Source organism: Thunnus albacares, chromosome 9 (genome assembly GCF_914725855.1).
Source record: "Thunnus albacares chromosome 9, fThuAlb1.1, whole genome shotgun sequence".
NCBI classification, from domain to species: domain Eukaryota; kingdom Metazoa; phylum Chordata; class Actinopteri; order Scombriformes; family Scombridae; genus Thunnus; species Thunnus albacares.
Genome location: NC_058114.1, coordinates 27,519,259 through 27,539,833, shown reverse-complemented (window position 1 = coordinate 27,539,833; position 20,575 = coordinate 27,519,259). Strand labels below are relative to the sequence as shown.

At 41.6% G+C, this 20,575-nt stretch overlaps 2 protein-coding genes across 3 annotated transcripts in view; both read right to left on the bottom strand.

Moving 5' to 3' along the window:
- Positions 1-405: 405 nt before the first annotated feature.
- On the bottom strand, positions 406-3,340 carry cldn34a (claudin 34a). The gene is made up of 2 exons (XM_044361968.1): positions 3,173-3,340; positions 406-1,526 (listed from the first exon to the last, which is right to left on the bottom strand). Exon 2 carries the CDS (start codon positions 1,445-1,447, stop codon positions 707-709), a length of 741 nt encoding a protein of 246 aa, XP_044217903.1. The 5' UTR covers positions 1,448-1,526; positions 3,173-3,340; the 3' UTR covers positions 406-706.
- A 79-nt stretch (positions 3,341-3,419) lies between these two features.
- The window catches only part of shroom2a (shroom family member 2a), a 36,196-nt gene continuing 19,040 nt past the window's right edge, over positions 3,420-20,575 (bottom strand). Inside the window, exons 1-9 of one of the 2 annotated variants that reach the window (XM_044361958.1) lie at positions 16,252-19,652; positions 15,466-15,588; positions 12,569-15,029; positions 12,000-12,088; positions 8,657-9,256; positions 7,525-8,064; positions 5,698-5,866; positions 5,167-5,439; positions 3,420-5,039 (exon numbers count right to left, since the gene is read on the bottom strand). In XM_044361958.1, the coding sequence (XP_044217893.1) occupies positions 4,767-5,039; positions 5,167-5,439; positions 5,698-5,866; positions 7,525-8,064; positions 8,657-9,256; positions 12,000-12,088; positions 12,569-15,029; positions 15,466-15,588; positions 16,252-16,343 (4,620 nt within the window). In that variant the 5' untranslated portion in view covers positions 16,344-19,652 and the 3' untranslated portion in view covers positions 3,420-4,766. Of the gene's footprint in view, positions 5,040-5,166; positions 5,440-5,697; positions 5,867-7,524; positions 8,065-8,656; positions 9,257-11,999; positions 12,089-12,568; positions 15,030-15,465; positions 15,589-16,251; positions 19,653-20,575 lie in introns of those variants that run through there. The other variant, XM_044361957.1, reaches the window with a different exon arrangement.

The following is a 20,575-nucleotide window of genomic DNA, read 5'->3' as shown; positions in this document are numbered from 1 at the left end:
GGATTACATTTGCCAGGTGACCAGAAACACGACTCCAAATCAAAGCTAATGTTGCTCCATATTTGCTGGAATTGTAAATTAGCAACTGTTTGCTAACATGTTCACCATATCAACTTAAAGATCCCATCCAGAAATGATGTAAGATGTAACCCCTTAAACTGAGATTTAAAGTTCATAAACTTAAATTTTATGATTAAATGAAGGAATGGTCTTCATTTGTGCTCTAGATGCAATTGTAAACTCTCCAACCAAGTTTTATGTACCAGTCATGGGTTTTTTTGTCATGTGGAGGACATGTCAGGGTTTTGATATTGCAATAGACTCAAATCAATCAATGCTTTTTCAAATGTGAATAAGATTATTAAATAAGAATCTTCACGTTTTTTTAAGTACTAGTAATTTAAATCACTTTTTATTTTTCAGATTGTGGTCCAGTGACAATGACTGTTGTTCTGGATAATGTTTTTTCCTGTGGCATCCTGGATCAATGTACACAGTGTTTCAGGTAATATAACATGATGACAATTGTTCTGCCATATAAACTCAAAGGTCCCAAGGTCAACAACAGATGTTTTGACTCTGCAGCACTGAGTTCTAAATGTGACTTTTCACTCTGACATCTGAACGAGTCACTTTTCTATGGATGAAAATAATGAAAATCTGAGATTTTAAGTCAATAAGTTGTTCTTGCCGTTGTGTTTTGCTATCATGAGACTTCCTCGATGTAGAAGGCAGGATTATCTATGCCCCGGCTTTCTCCGTTTGGCAACTCAAATTTCTGTGACAGGGCTCCACTGAATGGGTCCCTGGTGCCTCTGGGGGCCTCTGACCTCAGGGTCTCCCAGACGTACTGGTAGCAGAGAAAAACCAGCCCGCTGATGATGATCAGGATGGAGGCAAAGATGCCCACTCCGATGGCCGTGCCCACTTGCTGCTTGACGGGAGCTGTGGGGAGGTAGAACTCTGGAGTAAAGTCTATGGTGCTGTTGTTCAGCACAGAGTTCATGTTCCACGCCAGCGGCACCAAGCAGATCGTCCCTGTGAGCACATACAGGGTCCCTGCCAGCACGAAGACCAGCCGGATGTTCCTACGATTCTGCACAGAGAAGTAAGCGATCCTCATGGCTACTGCAGCACTGATGTTCCCCGCCATGCCGCAGATCACCGCCAGCAGCATCAGTACCTGAGCCACAGGGATCTCTGCCGGAACAAAGGGGTCCGAGATGCTGATGCTCTGACAGTTCTCTATTTTGGGAAGGGCGTGGCTGTAGAAACACACCCTCCAGATACCCACCCAGGCCACGCCCGAGGTGATGACAGACATGTCGGCCACGTGCCACAGACGCCACTCATTCATGCCAGTCGTGGTCATGATGAGGATCCATGCCAGGACTCCTGCCAGCAGGCTGAGGAACTGCCAGTGGGCTGTGTGAGCCAGGTACATCATCCTGCCCCGTGTCACTGCTAATGCTCTGAGAGACAGATCTCTGAGTCACACGTTGTTGAGTTCACATCCATCACTCCTGCTGAATACAAAAATATTCAGCTGTGTTACAGAAGCTCAAACTCAGAAGCTCACTGTGTGTTTCATAGATCCGCATTTACATCCTGGTTTACGCTCAGATCTGTAAACACAGTGTACTGATCACAATACACTGGAGACATTATGAGATGGGGATGGGGGGTCTATGGGGATCAGTGGTTTGTGCCAAATGTATGCTGGGATTCACCTCAGAGAGACCCTTTAAAGGGTCAGTTCACTAAAATATATATTTTTTAAATTACACATTTAAATTAAATATTTTTTATTATTATTATTATTTTTCCTGACACATTTGGTTTTTCTTTTCCTCTTCTCAATCACAAGTTCAAATCAGGTTTAGGAGTGCTGTAACTTATATCTTTACATTGTTGTATGCAATAAAACAATAAATCAAACAACCCCCCCTCTTGACAGACACATCACAGACCTTGACAGTGAGGTCTGTGATAATCCACTGTCAGCAATTGTCATTGGAACAACTTCCTACTGAAGAAATGCATAAAATGTGAACTGACCCTTTAAAGAGTATTAACTGCAGCAGGTAAATAAAATGTGTGAGTAAAATGCTGATATTGTGTGAAAAACAGACATGAAAACAAAACATTTTTACTGGTGGTTAGTGTGGATCATGTTCTTTTTTTGTGAGGATATCAGGCCTTTTTCACAGAGGACATTTTAACATGTCACAGTAGGAAAAAGCACAAGTGTAGATAATAAAATTAATGATGGCTGAATTCTATTTAACTGCTTCAGTCTCAGGGTCCTGGTGTTACACATGCTGGCTCACTGTCACACTGTCATGATTTACTGAGACACTTGAAAAGAACAGAGCCCTCGTTAATGTTATTAGTAACACCTGTGTTTTCTCTGCTGTGACAAGTTAAAACGTTCTCTGTGAAAAAGGCCTGTTATCGTCACAGCACATGCGCTACATTAACCAGTATATATATATTCATATATAGTACTGTACATTTACTGATGTTTACCTGCATATTTACAATAACAATAATAAGATTCTTATACACTCATCTTATCTTGAAATATTCAGTGCATGTACATTCTGAAATACTCAGCAAGTAAAGGTAAGTTGTACATATACTGTAAGAATCTTCAACTAGATTAATAGAAGGATAGATGGATAACATTACATCAATAAATATCCTGATTATTACAGTGGAAGAGAAACTTGGACGACGGAAAGATCGTTTTTCAAATGCTTCCATTTTTCACACAAAATCTGCTTTTAATCCATGCTTTTCTTTTTCTCTGTTACACAAAGTTGTCAGACATCATAGACTCTGAGTGATCTGAATATTGCAGCTATCATACATAAGTTTCTCCTAAATTATCTATTGTACACAGTACATTACATCTACAAATCATTACGGTGAAGAATCACCTTTTGAAGTTTTGGAAAAAACATTCAACAAGATGAAAATTCAATTGTTCATCAGTTAGAAATAGAATAAATCTCTTTAGTTGCTGTTGAGTTGGATTGAAAGCTTGTTTTTGAGTAGCTGCAGGTAGTTAGTTTGAGCACTGATGTGGTTAATGATTGTCCGTTTAAATATTTCCAGGTAAGTGAGGAAATAAAGCAATCCGCTAACACATTTTATCCTTTTTACTCACCTCGATGATCAAGTTCAGTTTTGTTTCTCCTCAGTATAAACTGAATACTTCCACAGATGCTGAAACAACTTGATAGTCTGCATTTTGCTTAAGCTACTTTACAGGAGGGCTGGCTGTAAAGATATTCCTCGTCATGTCAAAGTCTTTATCTTCCACACTATCAGTAGAGAGGAGGGAGTGTTGTAGTTAATGAATGACACTTCAGAATGAGCTGATCACCAGAAAGAAATCAATCAGACACCACTGCCTGTTTTCAGCAGACTCTTTATTTGATATAAAGTAGCACAGCTGATAAAGTGTTAAGAGTCAGGCTGTAGCAGTGCATGAAGCGTGTAAAACTGTAACATATTCAAATGTGCAGAACAAACAGGCTTTACATTTGGGAGACAGATTTAATCCCTAAAGTCTGGAATTTAAACATTTGATAAGACTGACGTTCAAGCTGGTCAAAATGCTTTGGAATGATTTTTCTTCCATTTTTGGTTGCAAAATGATCAACCTGAACAATTTTTTAGTGTTGAAATTAAACTAGAAGTCAAGTAACGACTGTGGTAACTATGCATTCGACATCTTCACCGTGAGTAACAATACACAGTAAAGTAATGAGACCCCTATACAAAACACAACAACACTTGGTCAACTTATATGTGGCCACGTCATAATCTAAATAAGATGTTCTGGCTGTGAGTGAATAAAACAGAACAGAACTGGCAAAAGTGGATTAAAGAGCGGACAGTGTTTGCAGTGACATGGGTGACTCCCAGGCACTTCAAATGTGGATTTCACTTGAGCCAAAAGTCTGAATGTGAAGTGCTTCTTCTGTGTAGAGAAGTTGAACAAGTGCTCTTAAAAATGACCAGAATCTGCACACTCTTCTCTACAACCTTCCAACTTCACCTCACATTTATCACAGTTAAGTTTAATGCAGAAGAAAAAAAGCTTCTTCAGTGATAAAAGCAAGGACACAAAAGTCTTTGTAAAAGGCCACTAGTTCATACATTAATGTTAACCAAAACAGCCTCGTATTTGCTGAAATATTTGGCCAGATTTTCAAATGATGTGAAACGTGAACAGGGTTTCAGAGTGTGAAATTGTTTAAACATAAAAACATGATAAATACTCCTAGTTGCTCAGCGTTTTAACACACATCAGGTAGCATGGCAGCTCAAATCAGTTGAAGATAAAATACTGTCCCCTCCTGCACGGATTCAAACGGCTACAATAAATTACTAAAAAAAAAAAAAACAAAACATTAAAATAAAAACAAAGCAAAAAATGGCATTAAAGACATTAGATACAGTGGTTGTTTGATGCCAGGAAAAGCAGCATCTTTCACAGAGGAGTTACTTCTGGATACTGTCAGTCCGGTGTAGAAGATGTGAAGTAGTAGGACGTGCTCGGCTCTGTGTGACACTGAAGTGAAAAATGACAAAAAGTTCAACAGTCTTCATGGATCCAAACAGGCCATTTGTCTCTAGATTCTCATCTCTGTCTCCCTCTGCTGGACACAGGGCTCAACTGCAACTAGCACAATAACTAGCCTTAATCATTCAAGAGTTTGGGCTGTTTCAAACACAAACAGCATGCAGCTTCTTCAAAAGGACAACCTTTGTTCTATCGGCAGACTGTCCATCAGACACTTGAGCTGCTCCTCGCCCAGTTTGATTTTGTCCTCGAGCTTGCGCTGCTCAATGATGAGCGCAGACTTCATCTTGACAAAGTGCTCGTAGTCTGTAAGGCTGTCCTCCTGCAGGTAGTTGGCAAGAATATCAAAAACCACACGCTCCCGGCGGTCCAGGTTCTCCTTCAGCTCCTTCGCATCCTCATGCTGTCGGATCAACAACTTTCTCTTCTCAATCAATGTACGCTGGAGAATAAAAAACAAACAAAACAAAACATCAGGATTTGAGAAGATATACAAAGTTTTCTCTGCTGGAGTGAGCAAACATTAAAGGACTGTTTACTAGCTATCTGTTAGGTTTACATTTACTCACCCTCTCCTCAGGAGTAGCATCCTCCTCCAGACTGTTGAGGGCGTTCTCCACTCTGGCCAGACGGCCTGACAGGGACAGCAGCAGGCTTACCACCTTGTCCAGGTCCCCGACAAACATCCTGAACTTATCCAGCTCGTTGGGTTTGCAGACCTGCTGGACTCTGGCCTCCACCTCGTCTCCCAGAGCGTTGTTGTCCAGGACGTCCTCCTGAAGACTCTCCCTGGCTTCCCGCAACACCTGGAGCTTCTTGCTAAGGCTGTCAATCAGCTCTTGCTGCAAATGAGTATGAAAATATAATCAGTCTTATTAAGGGGAAGACGTATAATAAACTGTGATCCTACATGAATTAAGATTTTTGCAGAAGGTGGGTGAAAACAAAAGCTCTCAGGCTTAAATGGAGGAGGTTTTTATCAAATCTTCACTCCAAGATTTCCCTTTTAGTTTTACTTTTTAGTTCTTTCGAGAACGAGCACTTCCTAGTTTTGTTATCATATGAATTCTAAAGATCAATGGGCTCTAAGTCTAGGGTACCTTCTTGTTGGCCAAATCAATGTCCAGTTCGTCTTCAGAGTCCTTCTCCTCCTCCTGCTCTTGCATGTCCTTCATCTTGATGAGGAGCTCAGCTTTGGGAGCAGAAGTGCTGTAATATGTAGAGCTGGTCACCATGGTGACAGCGGCCGCCATGCTGTCCTCCTTTTCCCTGAGATACAAATAACAAAAAACGTTTCTCATATTAGTGAAGAAACCAAACAGAAATAAAGTGTAATCTTGTCAAAAGAACCACTGGACCTCAAGCAAGAGAACTTGTTGCATTCACCAATTTTCTCTTATTAAGAATTTAAAGCTTTTTCACAAATGATCCAGACCTTTTGAATGAGTCATGTAGAGATAATCTGCCTTTCTCCACAGTGGAAAAAACACTTGTTTGACTTAAGAATTGCCTTCATCTGGAAGAATCTGGAGTTTAATGTGTTACTGACATCAACTAAAATAAAATAACTAAAACAGACCTCATGCTAAATTAATATTCCGTTGACCAAATCATCATCATCATCATCGTCGTTGTGTGCTTATTTCCTGAAAGGTTTGACAGCATTTGATTTCTTTTTTATTTATTTATTTATTTTGATATTATTGGCATATTTATTGCAACATATACAGTTCATCAGCTGTTGGAAACATTTTCTCAGTACAACAGTTGCCTCGGGGTCTTTAACCACGGTGAACGTCCTTTGTTGTACTCAACAGTGTAACATCACTCACTGTATAATATTCTCTGGTTCCTCCCCATGAAAGTCACGTCCCTTTGACCTCCTGCCATCTAATTCATGGACTGCTTTGCTTTAGAAAGATGTCAAACCATTCCCTCTTTTCCTCACAATACAGAGCAGATCTGATGACATATGGTTGGTAGCTCTATTAATATTGTTTTGGGGTCCTCTAATATGACTACTGACACAACTAAATTTGTTATGTTTTTGTCTGCTGATTTCTGACAGCAGAACTTTAAGCTCAACATTATGTTTCTTCTTTTTTTACTCTTGGGTGACAATTTTGTCAGTGGCAGAACAGACTATGCTAGTGATCAAATCTCACAAACATGCACCTACTCATGAACAGGTGGCATTCATCAAGTTGAAACATCAACAAGTTTGTGCGGTTAGAAAGGTTTGGTGAATCAAGCTTGGAACAGAGACGCAGAGAAAAAATAAATGTCAGTTTAAGCAAGTAAAGAAGTAAACAAAGAAGTGTATCTAAATAAGTATAAATGAGTAAAGCAGTGGTAAGGTGGCTTCCCACTGTGACAAAGGCAGCCACCAGTTAGTCTGACTGGCGGTGAGATGTTGCTGTTGGGTAGATTTGGTTTGTCAAAGCAGAAACGTCAGCTAGGTCGGACCACTGTGTTTAACTATATATCTTTAAATGTTACAGTTATGGCTGAAAATGACAACAGAAATAAACCAGTCTCCGCAATTCAAATCAACTGCCAGTTGTCTATCCAGAAGTGACTGTTCCTGTTAGCGAGACGTCACAGTGATTCAAGTCTATATTTTTTCCAGGATGTGCAAGTCATGAATATAATATAGTTTCACCTCATATCTCCAACACACATAGTTGAATAAATGTAAAGCTGTAAAGCTTTTTTCAGGAGTGAATTTTGTTTGTACATGTCAAATGAACTGAGTATGCTGAGAGTAAAAACACTCTAAAAAGGTCCAACAAGGTAAGGTGAGCAAAGGTAAAAACTAAATGTGTCTTCAACAATGTAATAAAAATGTCAACACCGCTAGTAAATCACTGATATAAGCTGCAGGGTTCCTCTCAGGTCTAGTATGGAAGCTAAAGATAGAGGCTGACCTTTCCTCGGCAGGCCGGGTGACGGTCTGTTTCGCTGGCACCTTCCTGCGCTGGTGAGCTCCTTCTAGCAGCTGCTCCCCCTGAGGGAAGATGCCCTCCATCAAGTCCATGGTGGTCTTCATCTTGCTCTGGTCCAGAATGTCAGCTAGTGACTTATCCTTCCCCATGATGTCTCTGGCCAGCTCCTCTCTCTTCTGGTCCTCAGACAGTCCTATGGTTACGCCGGGCTCCTCTGTGGGCTGTGGTGGCTGCTGACTGTTGGAGGTGACGTGATCTTTAACAGTGGTCATGTATGGGTCTCTTGAGGGCTTCGGGTCTGTCTGCACAGCCGGCATGCTGTCCGGCTCTCTCTGCCGAGTAAAAGCGCTGCTGCCCAGGCTGCCGAGCCTGGTTACATCAGGACTCTCAGCCTCAGCAACAGGGGAGTCAGTGTGCCGTAAAAACGGACAATTCTCCTTCTCTGCGACTCCCTCTGAGTGCACAATCCTGATGGGTACTTTCTTCACTGCGGTATTTTGGTTTTCTATCACATGTTCCATCCTGAAATATAAGCAAAGAGAGAAAACAGTCTTATAGAAAGAGTCTCCTTGAATCTTCCTGTGAAAGGGGGAGAAGAACTGTTTTTGCTGTTATTCCAGCCATATGCTGATTTAAAGTTTCATTGCGTGATGGCAACTGAGATTTTTTCCATGCCCAGTATTGCTGGAATATCCAAGACTCCTGGACTCCTCCCACCACTCTGGTTTCTGCTAGCTGTAATAATCGGACTGTACAGTCATAAATTCACTACAGATGATATCAATTAGTTGTAGAATCAAGAAGATGAACAAACAGCTTTAAGAGAAGGGCTTTAGACTACACTTCACATTTTCTGCATTTAGCTGAATTGCGCCTCAACCGCCTGTGGCTTTTATAGAAATGCGGAGAATCCCTCTAATTTACTGTGGCTTGATAGCACTCACATGTTGACTCTCAATAAGCTCCTTTGTACATGTAGCATAAAAGACACAATGAGTAGAAGTTCTGACTACACTGAGCAGTGGTTTAACATTCGCAGCGATATTTGCACTCGTTTGGCTCCTGAATGAAAACTTTCATTTTCTTTCCCATGAGATGAAAAAGTTAAGATTACCTGTTTGAGTCTTCATCCTGAAGAGAGACAGGAGGCTTGTCGCTGAGTCTCTGTGGGGAAAACTGTGGCGATGGAGAGCGCTGCCCCTCCATAGTGGCCAGCCCTGAAGGTCTGTAGGAGGAAGCTGGGGGAGAAGAGGCAGGCTGAGGATTGGATGTTGATAGCTGATGCACTGCCCCTTGTCCTTTGTCCACAAGTCCTTTGCCGTGCTCAGAATCTCCCTTTGGAGAGTGGGTGGGGACAAAGGCGGTGTTAGAATCACTGTTGGGAGAGCGGTGGGTGAAGATTTCACTCTGGGAACTGGCGAAGGACTCGTGGGAGTCTGGGCATCTGGGTGGGGGAGGCTTCTCCAGCACAGAGGGTTTCCTCCTTGGTCCAGATGGTGGCTCAGTGTGGCTGTGGTCTTCAGGCTGAGGGAGGGCAGACTCTGGTAGACTATGAGAGATAGATGTGGGTCTGTGGTTCACAGTGGCTGGAGCAGCTCTATGTCTGCAGTCAGGGTTGGTTCCTGTCATGGGCGGAGGGGGTGGCGCTGAGTAACGCTCAAACTCCACAGGCTTTTCTCTCACTTTACAGTCACCGGGCCCTCTGTCAGAGAACCTGAGAAACACAATAGAAAGCTTTTAATAACACAGCGAGGCAGCATGGACTATCATCTGCAGCTCAATCAAATAATACACTGTGGCAGAGGCCTTGTTCCAGCAGCCACTATGATTAGGACTGTGCCAGCATGACAAGACACATGTCTCCCTCTCTTCTGCGAGTCTCCTCCCTGGTAACTGTTCAGCTGGCAGCCTGAAGAGGCATATTTCAGTTCCCACAAGTCTGCATAGAGGAATAAATAATCCTCCAGTGCAAAGAAGCAAGACCGAATCACTTTTTCCTGCCTGATTCCCATTTACAGTTTTAACTCTTTGTAGGTAAAGTCAGACATCATTGGAGGCCTAAAGGAGTTGAAATGATGTTGTGTCTCCTTTAGCATAGTTTAACCATACAACACAGTGGCATGCTGTCATTAAATGAGCCATCCAGACTGTAAATGGTAAAAGCATGCAAACCTGCTTCAGCCTGGTTTCATGCACACAGATTACATTTCCATGCATGCAAGTCCTCCGAAACAAATTCAATTAGGAGTACTCGGAGAACATTAAGACAAAATTGTATTGATCCTGCAGTCACAAGATACAGTGTGGTGACTTGTGGACAGACAGACGCCATCGTTCAAACCTCCCAATTGGAATTCTTACAAGCTGCGACAAGTTAATGTTCCTACTCACCCCAAGTGAAGCTTTAACCCTGTCATTTCCATAGAGTAGAAGTAAAAGTGAGTGTGTCGTCTGTCTGCTAGCTCTCTGTGACAGAAGCCACCTGTTGGTGTCTCTTTACGCCTGTATCAATGACAATATCTGGGTGGAGCATGCCTCACTAAGCTCATCTCCCAGACTTTTCAATGACAATAACATCCGCTACACTGTTGTTGTAATGCAAACGTAGAGTGTCATATGGCGTGGCTGGTACAATGAGGTTGCTCAAGACCAGATACTCTATACCCGTCAATGAGTTTCACCTGTGGGAGCTTAGATACTGCATAAAGCCTCCCGAATAACTGGTTGTAAATCCATGAAGTCATCTTGACTATGTCACAATACTGACTCCATGACTCATTCTAAATAACTGGAGTAAAAGACAATCATGTTTTTTTTTAAACTGGTTATCAAAGAGTTGGCATTTTCAAAACGCTGGCACTGGAAAATAATTCCTCTCAATGTATAGATCAGGTAATACCTCTATTACAAAGCATTAAACTCATCTCCATTAAAAGGGGAACCCCAGCAATTTAGTATTATACTTTCATAAAGTTGGTAGACTCACAAAACAGACAGAATAAAAAAAAAAGATTGGTCAAATTAACACAAAACAATTATATTTCACTGTCTTCATAAGACAGGAGTTAATGCTGGGTGATCAAAAGGTAACATGAAATCATGAATGCTTCACCCTGCCCACAAAACAAACAGTTACTGAGGAGGCAGGTTTGATCCACTATGACCGAACCATTTTATATATACAGACCGCTTCATATTATTGTTTGGATGATTTAAACTCTCAGTCGCATAAATACAACTCCAAACAGAGCTGGAGTTAATATTTCCACACTATTTCAACAATGACTACAAAAAAGAATTATCTCATACAAGTCATGATTACAAGTTAGTCTGCATTTAGCTGGTGAAACCCTCTTACTGAGACACTATATTCTCTTTAGCCTACATCTAATTATTTGAAGAAAAAAAAAACAAAAAAACAGCAGAATTCCGCATTATTCTTTTTTTTCAGATGTCAAAGGCAAAGCAAGAGCCTGCAGCCATGCTAGCAGCTCTGAGGTTGTATCTTGGCACAGTGGTGCTTTTAGCTAAATGCTAATGTCAGCATGCTAACATGCTCATAATGACAATGCTAGCAAGTTAATGTTTAACCAGTATAAGGGCGGGAATGTAAGTTTTACAGGTATTTGGCCATAAACCGAAGAATTTGACAAAGTGAAATTTTGACCTAAAGATGCTGATTACAATTCATCCTGATGGGGGCCTGAATGTCTTTACAAACCTTTATGACAATTCATCCAATGTTGTAGAGATATATCAGTCTTGACCAAAGTGGTGGACCGGCTGACCCACATTACCATAAAACTCCAATTGTGCAAAGTAACAGATCTTATTGATGATAATTTCATGCCTTCAGGCTGGCCCCCTGAACTGGGCTCCCCATTACACTCTGGTGGAGGGCAGAAGAAACACTTCCTCACTGTCACAGACACAGTCAGATGCCTCGCCTACAGAAGTAAGCCTCCACTAAATGACACAAAGCACAGCCAGAGAGACGGCTTATGTTGTCACAGCTGCGCCAAGGCAGTGCCACTGGTATGCCTTGACAGATTATAAAGACTTCACTGTTCTTCTACAGACTTACTGCCCTCTATGACTGATCAAGATCATGAGCAGAAACACACTAAGATATCACACTAAGTATGCTGACAGAATAACGAAGACACAGGCGTAAGAGCAAAATAATTAATAAAAAGGTCAAATAGAATACTGTTCATTGTAATACTAGCATTTAGTTTCAACCCTACCCACTGATGACACATAATAATACCATTTCACTACACCAGAGATTACTCAAGATGACACAAAAAGCAATCCTCAAATCAAATGCAACACTGACACTCTTTAAACTTTACTATGTTACTTAAAAAGGTTATAATTGCACTGTATTGTGGACACGGAGAGTTTCCCACTGCAACAGATGTGCTGACAAGTTACATCAAATGAGATTTACTCACCCTGTGGCTGTGTTGTGTGGCGGTTCAGACAGTTTACTCTCCGCCTGGGAATATTCTGTCTCAGACGTTACTGTGGGAACTGGAATCTTCTGTAAATAAAATAAAACAAACACATCTTACGTTATGCAGAAACATCTAAAAATCTACAGAAAAGAGGCTTCCAACTCATTCAAGGAGTCAAAACTCTTGTCTTTTGTTAATTACTCTTACAATCTATGTTGCAGCTTCCTGGTTTTGTACTGGCACAAAAAAAAAAAAAATCAGCAGGTTGATGCCCCCCTCTTCCTTAAGCTGAGGGTGTGTCACTATGAACAAACATGGATTAATATTTGACTTGGCTCTTTCCTTTGTTCCTTTCACTTCGTCCAGTGTGCTTGTCTTAACAAGATGTAAAATCACCATGAGGTTTTGACACAATTGCAAACTCTAAGTGACTAAAACCAAGTTACAGTGAGACCCCTCACCTCACCTATTTTGGCTTATTCCAATAAAATGTGTAAGTTTCGAATACAAATCAGGGTAATGGCCAAATCATTTTAGATGACTAAAAATCAGACTTTGTCCCTCACCTGCCCATAGATGTCAGCTGAAGGAGAGGATTGGGATCTTTCATGGAAACAGGCAGTTTTAGTTCTCTCCTCTGGCCCTGGATCCAGGATGTTATCAGCTGACCGGTACCGTCCAGACGCTTTTGTCTCTGGAGGTTTCTTCTGTATATTCCACCTCGCCTCATACTCAGCAAAGGTGCCAAGTCTTTGCTGGTCCAGGACGTACTGTTTCTGTGCAGAGTATGGGACTCCCTGGAGCTCCTCAGTATACTCTCTGCTCCTAATCCCTTTCAGTGTGTGCTCTGTTTCACTGGTGGAGGCAAGACCTCGGCCCTTGGCCTCAGCTGGGTTCTCGGTATAGCTATGAGGGGGCATGTGACTGGGGAACATTGGTTTCCCGTTTTCTTTAAAGAGCTTTTGTTGCTCAAGTGAGGAGCTTGTATTTTCATTGCGAGGGAGCTCTTCTTTTACCCCAACTTCGTGGATTTTGTCTGGTTCAGAGAAGGACCTTACCTTCTTTTCTGCTGGAAAACGCTTTCGGCCACCAATGCGAGTTACCTGACTGCCTACAGGCCCAGATTTACTCATTACAGACTCTGACACAGTTGGTAGAGGGGTAATATCTTTCCGGGCCAGAGCTGAAGATGGGTAGGTAGGTAAGGCCTCAGCCGCAGGGTGCTCCAGTAAAATAGGCTCCAGGTCTTTCCTCCTGAAAGAAGTAGCCTTGAGCACCCTCGCTTGTGCTTCCTTCAGATTATCCTTGTAGGAGTTGGTGAAGGGGCTATCTGCAGATGTCGGGGTGTTGCTTTCAGTTGACTTCCAGACATCCCGATCCTCTTCAGTCTCACCCTCAGTACCAGGGAGGGTAGCTGCACTTTTACTTTTTTGCAGCTTGGCTCTTCTCATTTGGATTTCACTTCTTAATGTTGTGGCAAAACGCTCGCTGCGTCTCACCTGCTTGCTTTCAAGGGACTCATCAGTGCCTCTTGATTTCTCATCTTGGCCTGCAGCATCCATGGACAGAGAGTGGAGCATGGGGGTTGCCTGTGGGCAGATCTTGTTGCTGACTTGGCTGTGATGTCTGATGTCTTGGGGTACTTCTCTGTGTTGCAGTGGCAGAGACCTCCGTTGTTCAGACTGTCTGCTAGGGGAATAATTCATGTACTGAGCTTCTGCATTTTGTGAGTTGTGTCCTCTCTGGCTTCCCCTATCATCAGAACTGACTTTAGGTACAGATGTTTCTAGTACAGTAGTAACTTGGTGCTTGCTGTATCCGTTACTGTCTCTACTGTGCGAGGAGTGTTGTTGCTGCTGTTGTTGGGGCAGATTATACTTGGCTTTGGTGACTGACTGTGAGTTCCGCTCATTTCCAGTCTGTGCCAGATCTATGCCTGTGGCACTTTTCCTGTCCTCTGGTTTTCCTGACAAGGTTTGGGGGTTCGGCTGAGTGGGCTGGCATGTAGTGACACAGTAGTATCGGCTATGTCCACTGCTATCAGTGTTTTGATCAGTGGCAGTGGTAGCCAGGGAGGTGCTTAAGTTCCTTCTCTGGTTCTGACCAAAGAGTTGTGGAGAACCGTTAGTAGACAGCTCCTGCATACTACAAACGTAACCACCTACGTTCTGTGGCTTTGGTACGGATGTAGCCCAGGGTTGTGGATAAAAAGTGCTTTTGTCACTATGGTGTCTCTGATGGTAGGACTGGCTAACATGGGAGGACTGGCCTTGCCGAACGTCACAGCTGGACAGGGAGTACTGCTTGTTTGAGTTGAACTGGTTGTGGTTGGACTTATCAGATGAAGAGTAAAAACTGTCGCTGTCATTTTTTGGGGATAGGTTGTGGCTGCGGCAATTTTCAGTGGAAACCTTAGAGGGGACATGTGAATTAGGTCCTTCAGGGTGAGCTATAATGAGCCCTCTTTCATGTACCTTGGTTGCAGCAAAACTGTCACTGCGTGCAGGTGGGAGCGGTGGGGGAGGAGAGGGGGAGGCGGTCTTCTTTTTTTCAGGAACATGCCAAACAGGTCCACAGCTGGTTCTACTTGAAGTGGAGTGGCGAGAGCCAGCCTGGTCATCAGTCTGTGGACCATCGCAGCCTCCTGGCATCTGAAAGTAGGTGAGCCTATCATCCTGTTTGACTCCCTCGATCAGACTCTGGCTGTTTCTGCCATTGTTGTGCTTTCCTCCTGCATCCCACTGATTGACTTTATAGAGCATGTTCTCTGTTGACGCAGCATTGCTCTTTGAGAGGGTGTAGTCTGGTGTGCCAGAGCTGGTGGAGAAGGAGCTGTAGGCAGAGTCTCGTTTGCCTCCTCCAAGGTGCTCCATACTGTTGTTGGACTTGGCAGGTGACAGCTGACCGGCAGGGTATGGGTGCGCTACATGTTCTAGACTGTCCATGCTGCCAAGAGAGCTGAACTGGTCGGACACTCGGCGCAGGTTTGTTTGCTCCCAGCCAGAGGAGAGATCAGTTGAGGATGAGCTGGAGATTAAAACAAAGGACCAAGTGTGAAAATACACACAAAAACCTGTTTTTCTTCAGCAAAAGTAGACTGTTTTTTATAGATCGCTGTTGTTTATTAAGTTATGAATTATGGGCTCTAATTCTACCTAGTTTCATGAATGCACTTCTTGCAATTCATGATTCTATTTTTATAAAGGGGTATAGCATTGTCAATAAAATGAATCCTCACCATCTGAGCCAATGCTATGAAGGTGTTGCCACCTCATTATTTTTAACTAATAACTTAACTAACTAAGCCTTTGGATTTTCAGGGAAAAGTTTATGTTGTAGAATGACAACTCAAGGGAAAATTACAATTAAAAGCCACTGTAAGCATAATGATAAACTGTTCATTAAAAGAGCTTGATATCTAACATTGAGAGTCAAGAAGCAAACTTCAAGATCCTGGAGTTACCTTGCATCATATCTGGTGTGCCAGACTGGCGTGGGTGGAGACTGTGTTTTGGCAGTCTCTGATTGGCTTTCGTTGAACTTGGTAGAGTGCCAGGAGTGAGGCCTGCTTATGGGTTCATTCCGCCTGCAGAGAGGGCAAAAGACACAGAGTGGATTAGAGACCAACCCCTTATGGAAAACATCATGTGCTTCCACATATAAATCTATGCAACTGAGAGTTATAAATGCAGCTTGTTCTGCAACTTACTGCATGTCCATCAAGGCAGTGATTTGAAACACTTTAGATTCATCTTAACATTTACAAATAAAAACTATTTTAAAAACTAATTTGCTTCTCTGCCTCATCACAAGCTTTGTACAGTTGTTAATTATGCATGTGAAACATACCCTTTAAAGCGGTTCTTTCTGTAATGCATGTCAGGAGAAGGTAAACAGATACAACATATTACCATAAAATGAAATAAGCTTATGTTAAATACAATTTCATTTCTTTATCAATATACAAAACCTGTGTATACATGTCATGAGCAGACATTGTATTGCATGCTGTACACATGGAATGGATCTTATTTATCTAATGAAATGAACCACAAGACAATCCAAACAGGCATGCTGTGAAGGGCAGGTAATCAACCACAGGAGAGGGAGAGATGCTATGAGAGGAATGAATGATAATATTACTTGAGAAATGATTAATGTCAATTAATGGGCACAGGGCACACAGGAAGGGAGGAGAAGAAAGATAGGGATAGGTACTACTGATTACGATGACGCAACAGAACCGTACCTCATGGAACTTCGCAAAATCTTCGTAAGAAAGCTTCTGGCCACATGCACGTCATTCTCTGAGGGCATTTTCTGAGCTACAATATCCACCATTTTCAAATTCCTAGGCAGCAGGGGGAGGAACAAACACACTAAGAGCTCACCCACAATAGACTGGACTCAGTTGATAACAGAAGACAGGACAAACACCACTAACTGTTGCATTCAGACTTAGTTGGTGGTTACTTTTGAAAGGTTGTGTACACTTCAGCATTGCAGAAAACGGAGCATGTTGGTCGCAAAAGCTCACTAGGACAAAGGTTCCCTAAATTTCCAATCCAGCTAAGTTATGACAGACTGCTTCTAATTCACTAGACAGTAATATGTAGTCCACAGGAGTGTAAATGACTGTTGATGAATGGTGTTATAGCTCCCTCTCCTGGACAAACTACTATATGCTCATGTTGTCGCATAGTTATGAGTTTCATGCAGAAATATGAAAACTCCCCATATGATGGACCTACATCACAGCAGACAATATCAGTGAAACGCACGCAGTTTTACTCATCTCTCATCAGGCTCATTATCTGAACAGGACATAGCTGAGGTGAGCTGGTTGTGCTCAGACTTTGCCATATGGTCCCAGGGGGAACACAAGCCCAGCATGGGGCAGGGGGCTTAGAGAATAGAGAATCTCTTACACAATCAGATCAGCCACCTCACCCCTCAATCCAAGCTGTCGTCTGCCTCCCAGACAGCATTTCTATCCTCGATGAGGATAGAAAACTGTCAACATTTGACAGGAACAAGGGACTTTGATAGTACTTTGTAGTTACAGCTGTAGCTATACTCATAATGTAGTTTTCTGTGTACGATTTTAAAATGAGGACAAAGGGGAAAAACAAGGGATCATTTCTTGCTTGGATGAAATGTGCCACCAAACTAATTCAAGGCCTGTGTTTAGAATGAGTTTGTTTTTTCTCTGTGACTTTTAGCTTCTAAACTCTGTGAAAGCAACATTTAATGTAAGTGCAATACATTTTAAAAACATCTCTAAACACTTCTGAATGTTTATTTTTAGCCTCAGTCTAGTATTGTATGTTAGACCAAGGTAACTAGATTTACTGAGAGGGGACCGTGAAACATTGGTGTTATAATGGTCAAGAATTTTGGACAAAGCTTTGCATGCTTTCACTCTCATTGGACTCAGGATGGCCCTACAAAGCCATGAGGTCAAGAGGTCCTGCCCCCTCAGTCACCTTGTCTAAAGGCCTTCAGTGATCTGATGACAAGAGGTCCAAACAACAGCTTCCTTTAGATCGAGACTTATCCTTAAAAACTGGGTGAAATAAATAACTATGATGTTCACACTCATTTCATAGATTTTTTTTAGAATTTTCAGATGGAGACAGAGATTTGGTTAAGGTCAACAAAGTGGGACAATTCCAGAAAAATGAATTGTGGATTAGAGTTAAGGCCTATTTAGAGGACAAAGAAAAGCCAACATGAAGCTCAGTCTTCCTTGTCTCCTCAGAGTCCATGTTTCTGGGGCACTAGGAGCTAGCCACACATGGCGCCTGCTATTGGTATGCAAATGAAGCTGGTTTTATTAGGCCTATCGTCAGGGCTACAGCTGGGCCAGCACAGATATGCTCGGAAAGTGAATCAGTTGGCTGGAATGGGGGCAGGGGGAGAGACTGTTTTCAGAGTGATCGGTTTAGAGCCCCATCTCACTTCAAATGAGTCCGGTACCAAAGAGTCCACATTCAAAAATAAACAGCTCACACATGCATACAAAACCAAACAGAGAACATGTTAAACTTTCAAACAAACTTATTACCTATTGTGATTAGTAATACCTTACAGCTGAAATGCTAACAAGAACGTTCACAGATAATTTAGCTTTACTATTAAGCCTTTTCCCTCAAAGATTAATTTGCATTTGGTTTTGAAATACTAAGTCTAGCTGATCGTGGCTTAACCTAAATGATGCATGACCTCATGCTGAATGATAAGACAGAAACAATCAAAACAATAACAGAGTATTAGGGTCATAAACCCGAGCAAAGGAAACCCCAATGTGTTAAAAGATAAAAAGCTGCAGGTAGGACGGCCTTCAAACACAGAAGTCAGAAGGTTTAAGACACAAAAAGTGAATAAAACAAAGTTAATTTTGACTCACCAAACATCTGGATGAAGGAATTCAAAATGGACACAAAGAAGAAATGTGAAATCCAAAAGACCTACACAATAATACCAGACTGGAGCTCAGTTTGGACAACAAAGTGAGACCAGTTTTACCCGTGTGCTGGTCAGGCACCACATTCCACAGACACTTCAGAGACAGGCCAAAATAAAGAGACATGCAGAGATCTGAGCATCATCGCTTAACTCTGCCACTGATCCACTACCTGCAAACAAACACCAACCAACAACTCAAAAACATAGAATTCAACCCACAATGACCATTACTAAAACTAAGTTCTCCTGGCAGAATTAGTTTGAACGGAGGGGAGATTTCCTTCAGGATTACTGGGGTTTTACCCCTGAAAGGGGGGTGGATGAGTGTACAGAGAAGGAGGAGGGCTATTGTCACAGCCAGTCCCCTTGGAGTATTCTCGTACCTTGCCTCGTCTTATTGGCTCTAAGGGGCTAATATGCTAATGATGGGATGAAATGCCGGACTCTTCTCTTCCCATCTCCCCTGTTGTGAGGCAGACATGCATTTCTCCCATTTCTATGGCAACAGGTTGATCTCTAGGGTGCGAGGGCACCCTGTTTCCTGAAAGCCTCGAGTAACGAGCAATGCAACTGCCCAAGTAAGGGATGTTAATAACACATGACAGATACCACTTAGTATTCAAAGTATTGACTCTTGAACATTTTGTTATGATTCTGTTATTACATTGTTTTAGTTTGTGTTGAGTTCTGCTTGTTAATTTGCGTTCTATGAACTTAAATAACAGATAAACATTTAATATTTATACCATTTATATTTACATTTGTTTCACTGGGGTTAAACTGACATTAACATTTTTGTAAATTCAGCATCTGTCACTCATATAATATTTAGAGTATATTTCGTGGTTGGATTTAAAGGGTTATGACATGGCGGCTCAATTTGATTTAAAAAAAAGGATTAGTATCATACTTAATTACACTTTGTCTGATTAATAGGCAGTGTGTTACAGGTCATTCATGCACTTCTTTCTAATTGTGGCGCTATTCTATTGAACAAAAATGGTTCATGTGTAGTCTTATGGCATTTTGCTATGCATAATGCTGATGTGTACTAAGATGGATCAAATTCTTGATTGGTTTAATTTAATTTAGTTATTCACAGGGACAATGCACATTAATAACCACCAATAACAATCTGAAAACGTGCCAGTGTTTGCCAGCCAGCAAATTTTCAGTCCTTTGGCAAGATGTTTTGAAAATAAACTGAAAAGTTAAATAAAGTGACAACATTAACAGGCTACATCCCCCTATTGCAGACAAGTACTGTTTATCTGATAAATGTTACATAAAAATGTATACAAAAAATATCAATAAATAATATACTTTTCTCTCCAACCTGCTTTTTAAATGTTCTTTTGTTATCAACAAAGCTGAGACCAGGTGTCTAAGATTTTAGGGTACAGCCTGTGTTGTCCTGTCCAAATTCTCTACTTCCAAAGTAAAAATAGACTGATAAAAGTTTTGTGCTCTTCTGGACTTAAATGATCTCATACAACTAATCACATTTAATATGATCTGGTTCTGTATAGGAAATTATTTACGACGCAAGTGCTGTTCAGTTTGAAACAAATGGTCAAATGTGCATAACTTCAACCCTTTTCTTATAAAAAACTAAATCTTTGCAACTCACAAATCACAATAATCCAAACAGCGAATTTGACTGAGCACCTCCTTTTGAACAGGAGGACAGTACAGCTAGTTATAGCTGTCTTGACTTTGGATAATGACCATCCTAAATGGCATCAACAAGGAGGAATACTCTTGCTTGAGTGACCAACAAGTGTTGCTTATTTAAAAGTGCTCTGGCACACTGGCAAGAGGTCTGGTGACAGGCAAGCAGATTAGCAAAGAATGGTTGCAACCTAAAGCTGATAGGAAGGCAATAAAATCCACAGTAATCTACTGTGAGGGAAGCAATCAACCATACGATCCAAACAAGGTTTTCATTGCGAGGTTCAGCAAATGCATTATTTTCTTCAAGTTTTTTTTTTATTTTTTTTATTTTTTTACAAATGCATCTCATAACACTCATTACACATACATTTTTGATGTGACCATGGCGTGATTTCTTTAGTAAAACTAATAAATGTGACAAAAAGGCTTAC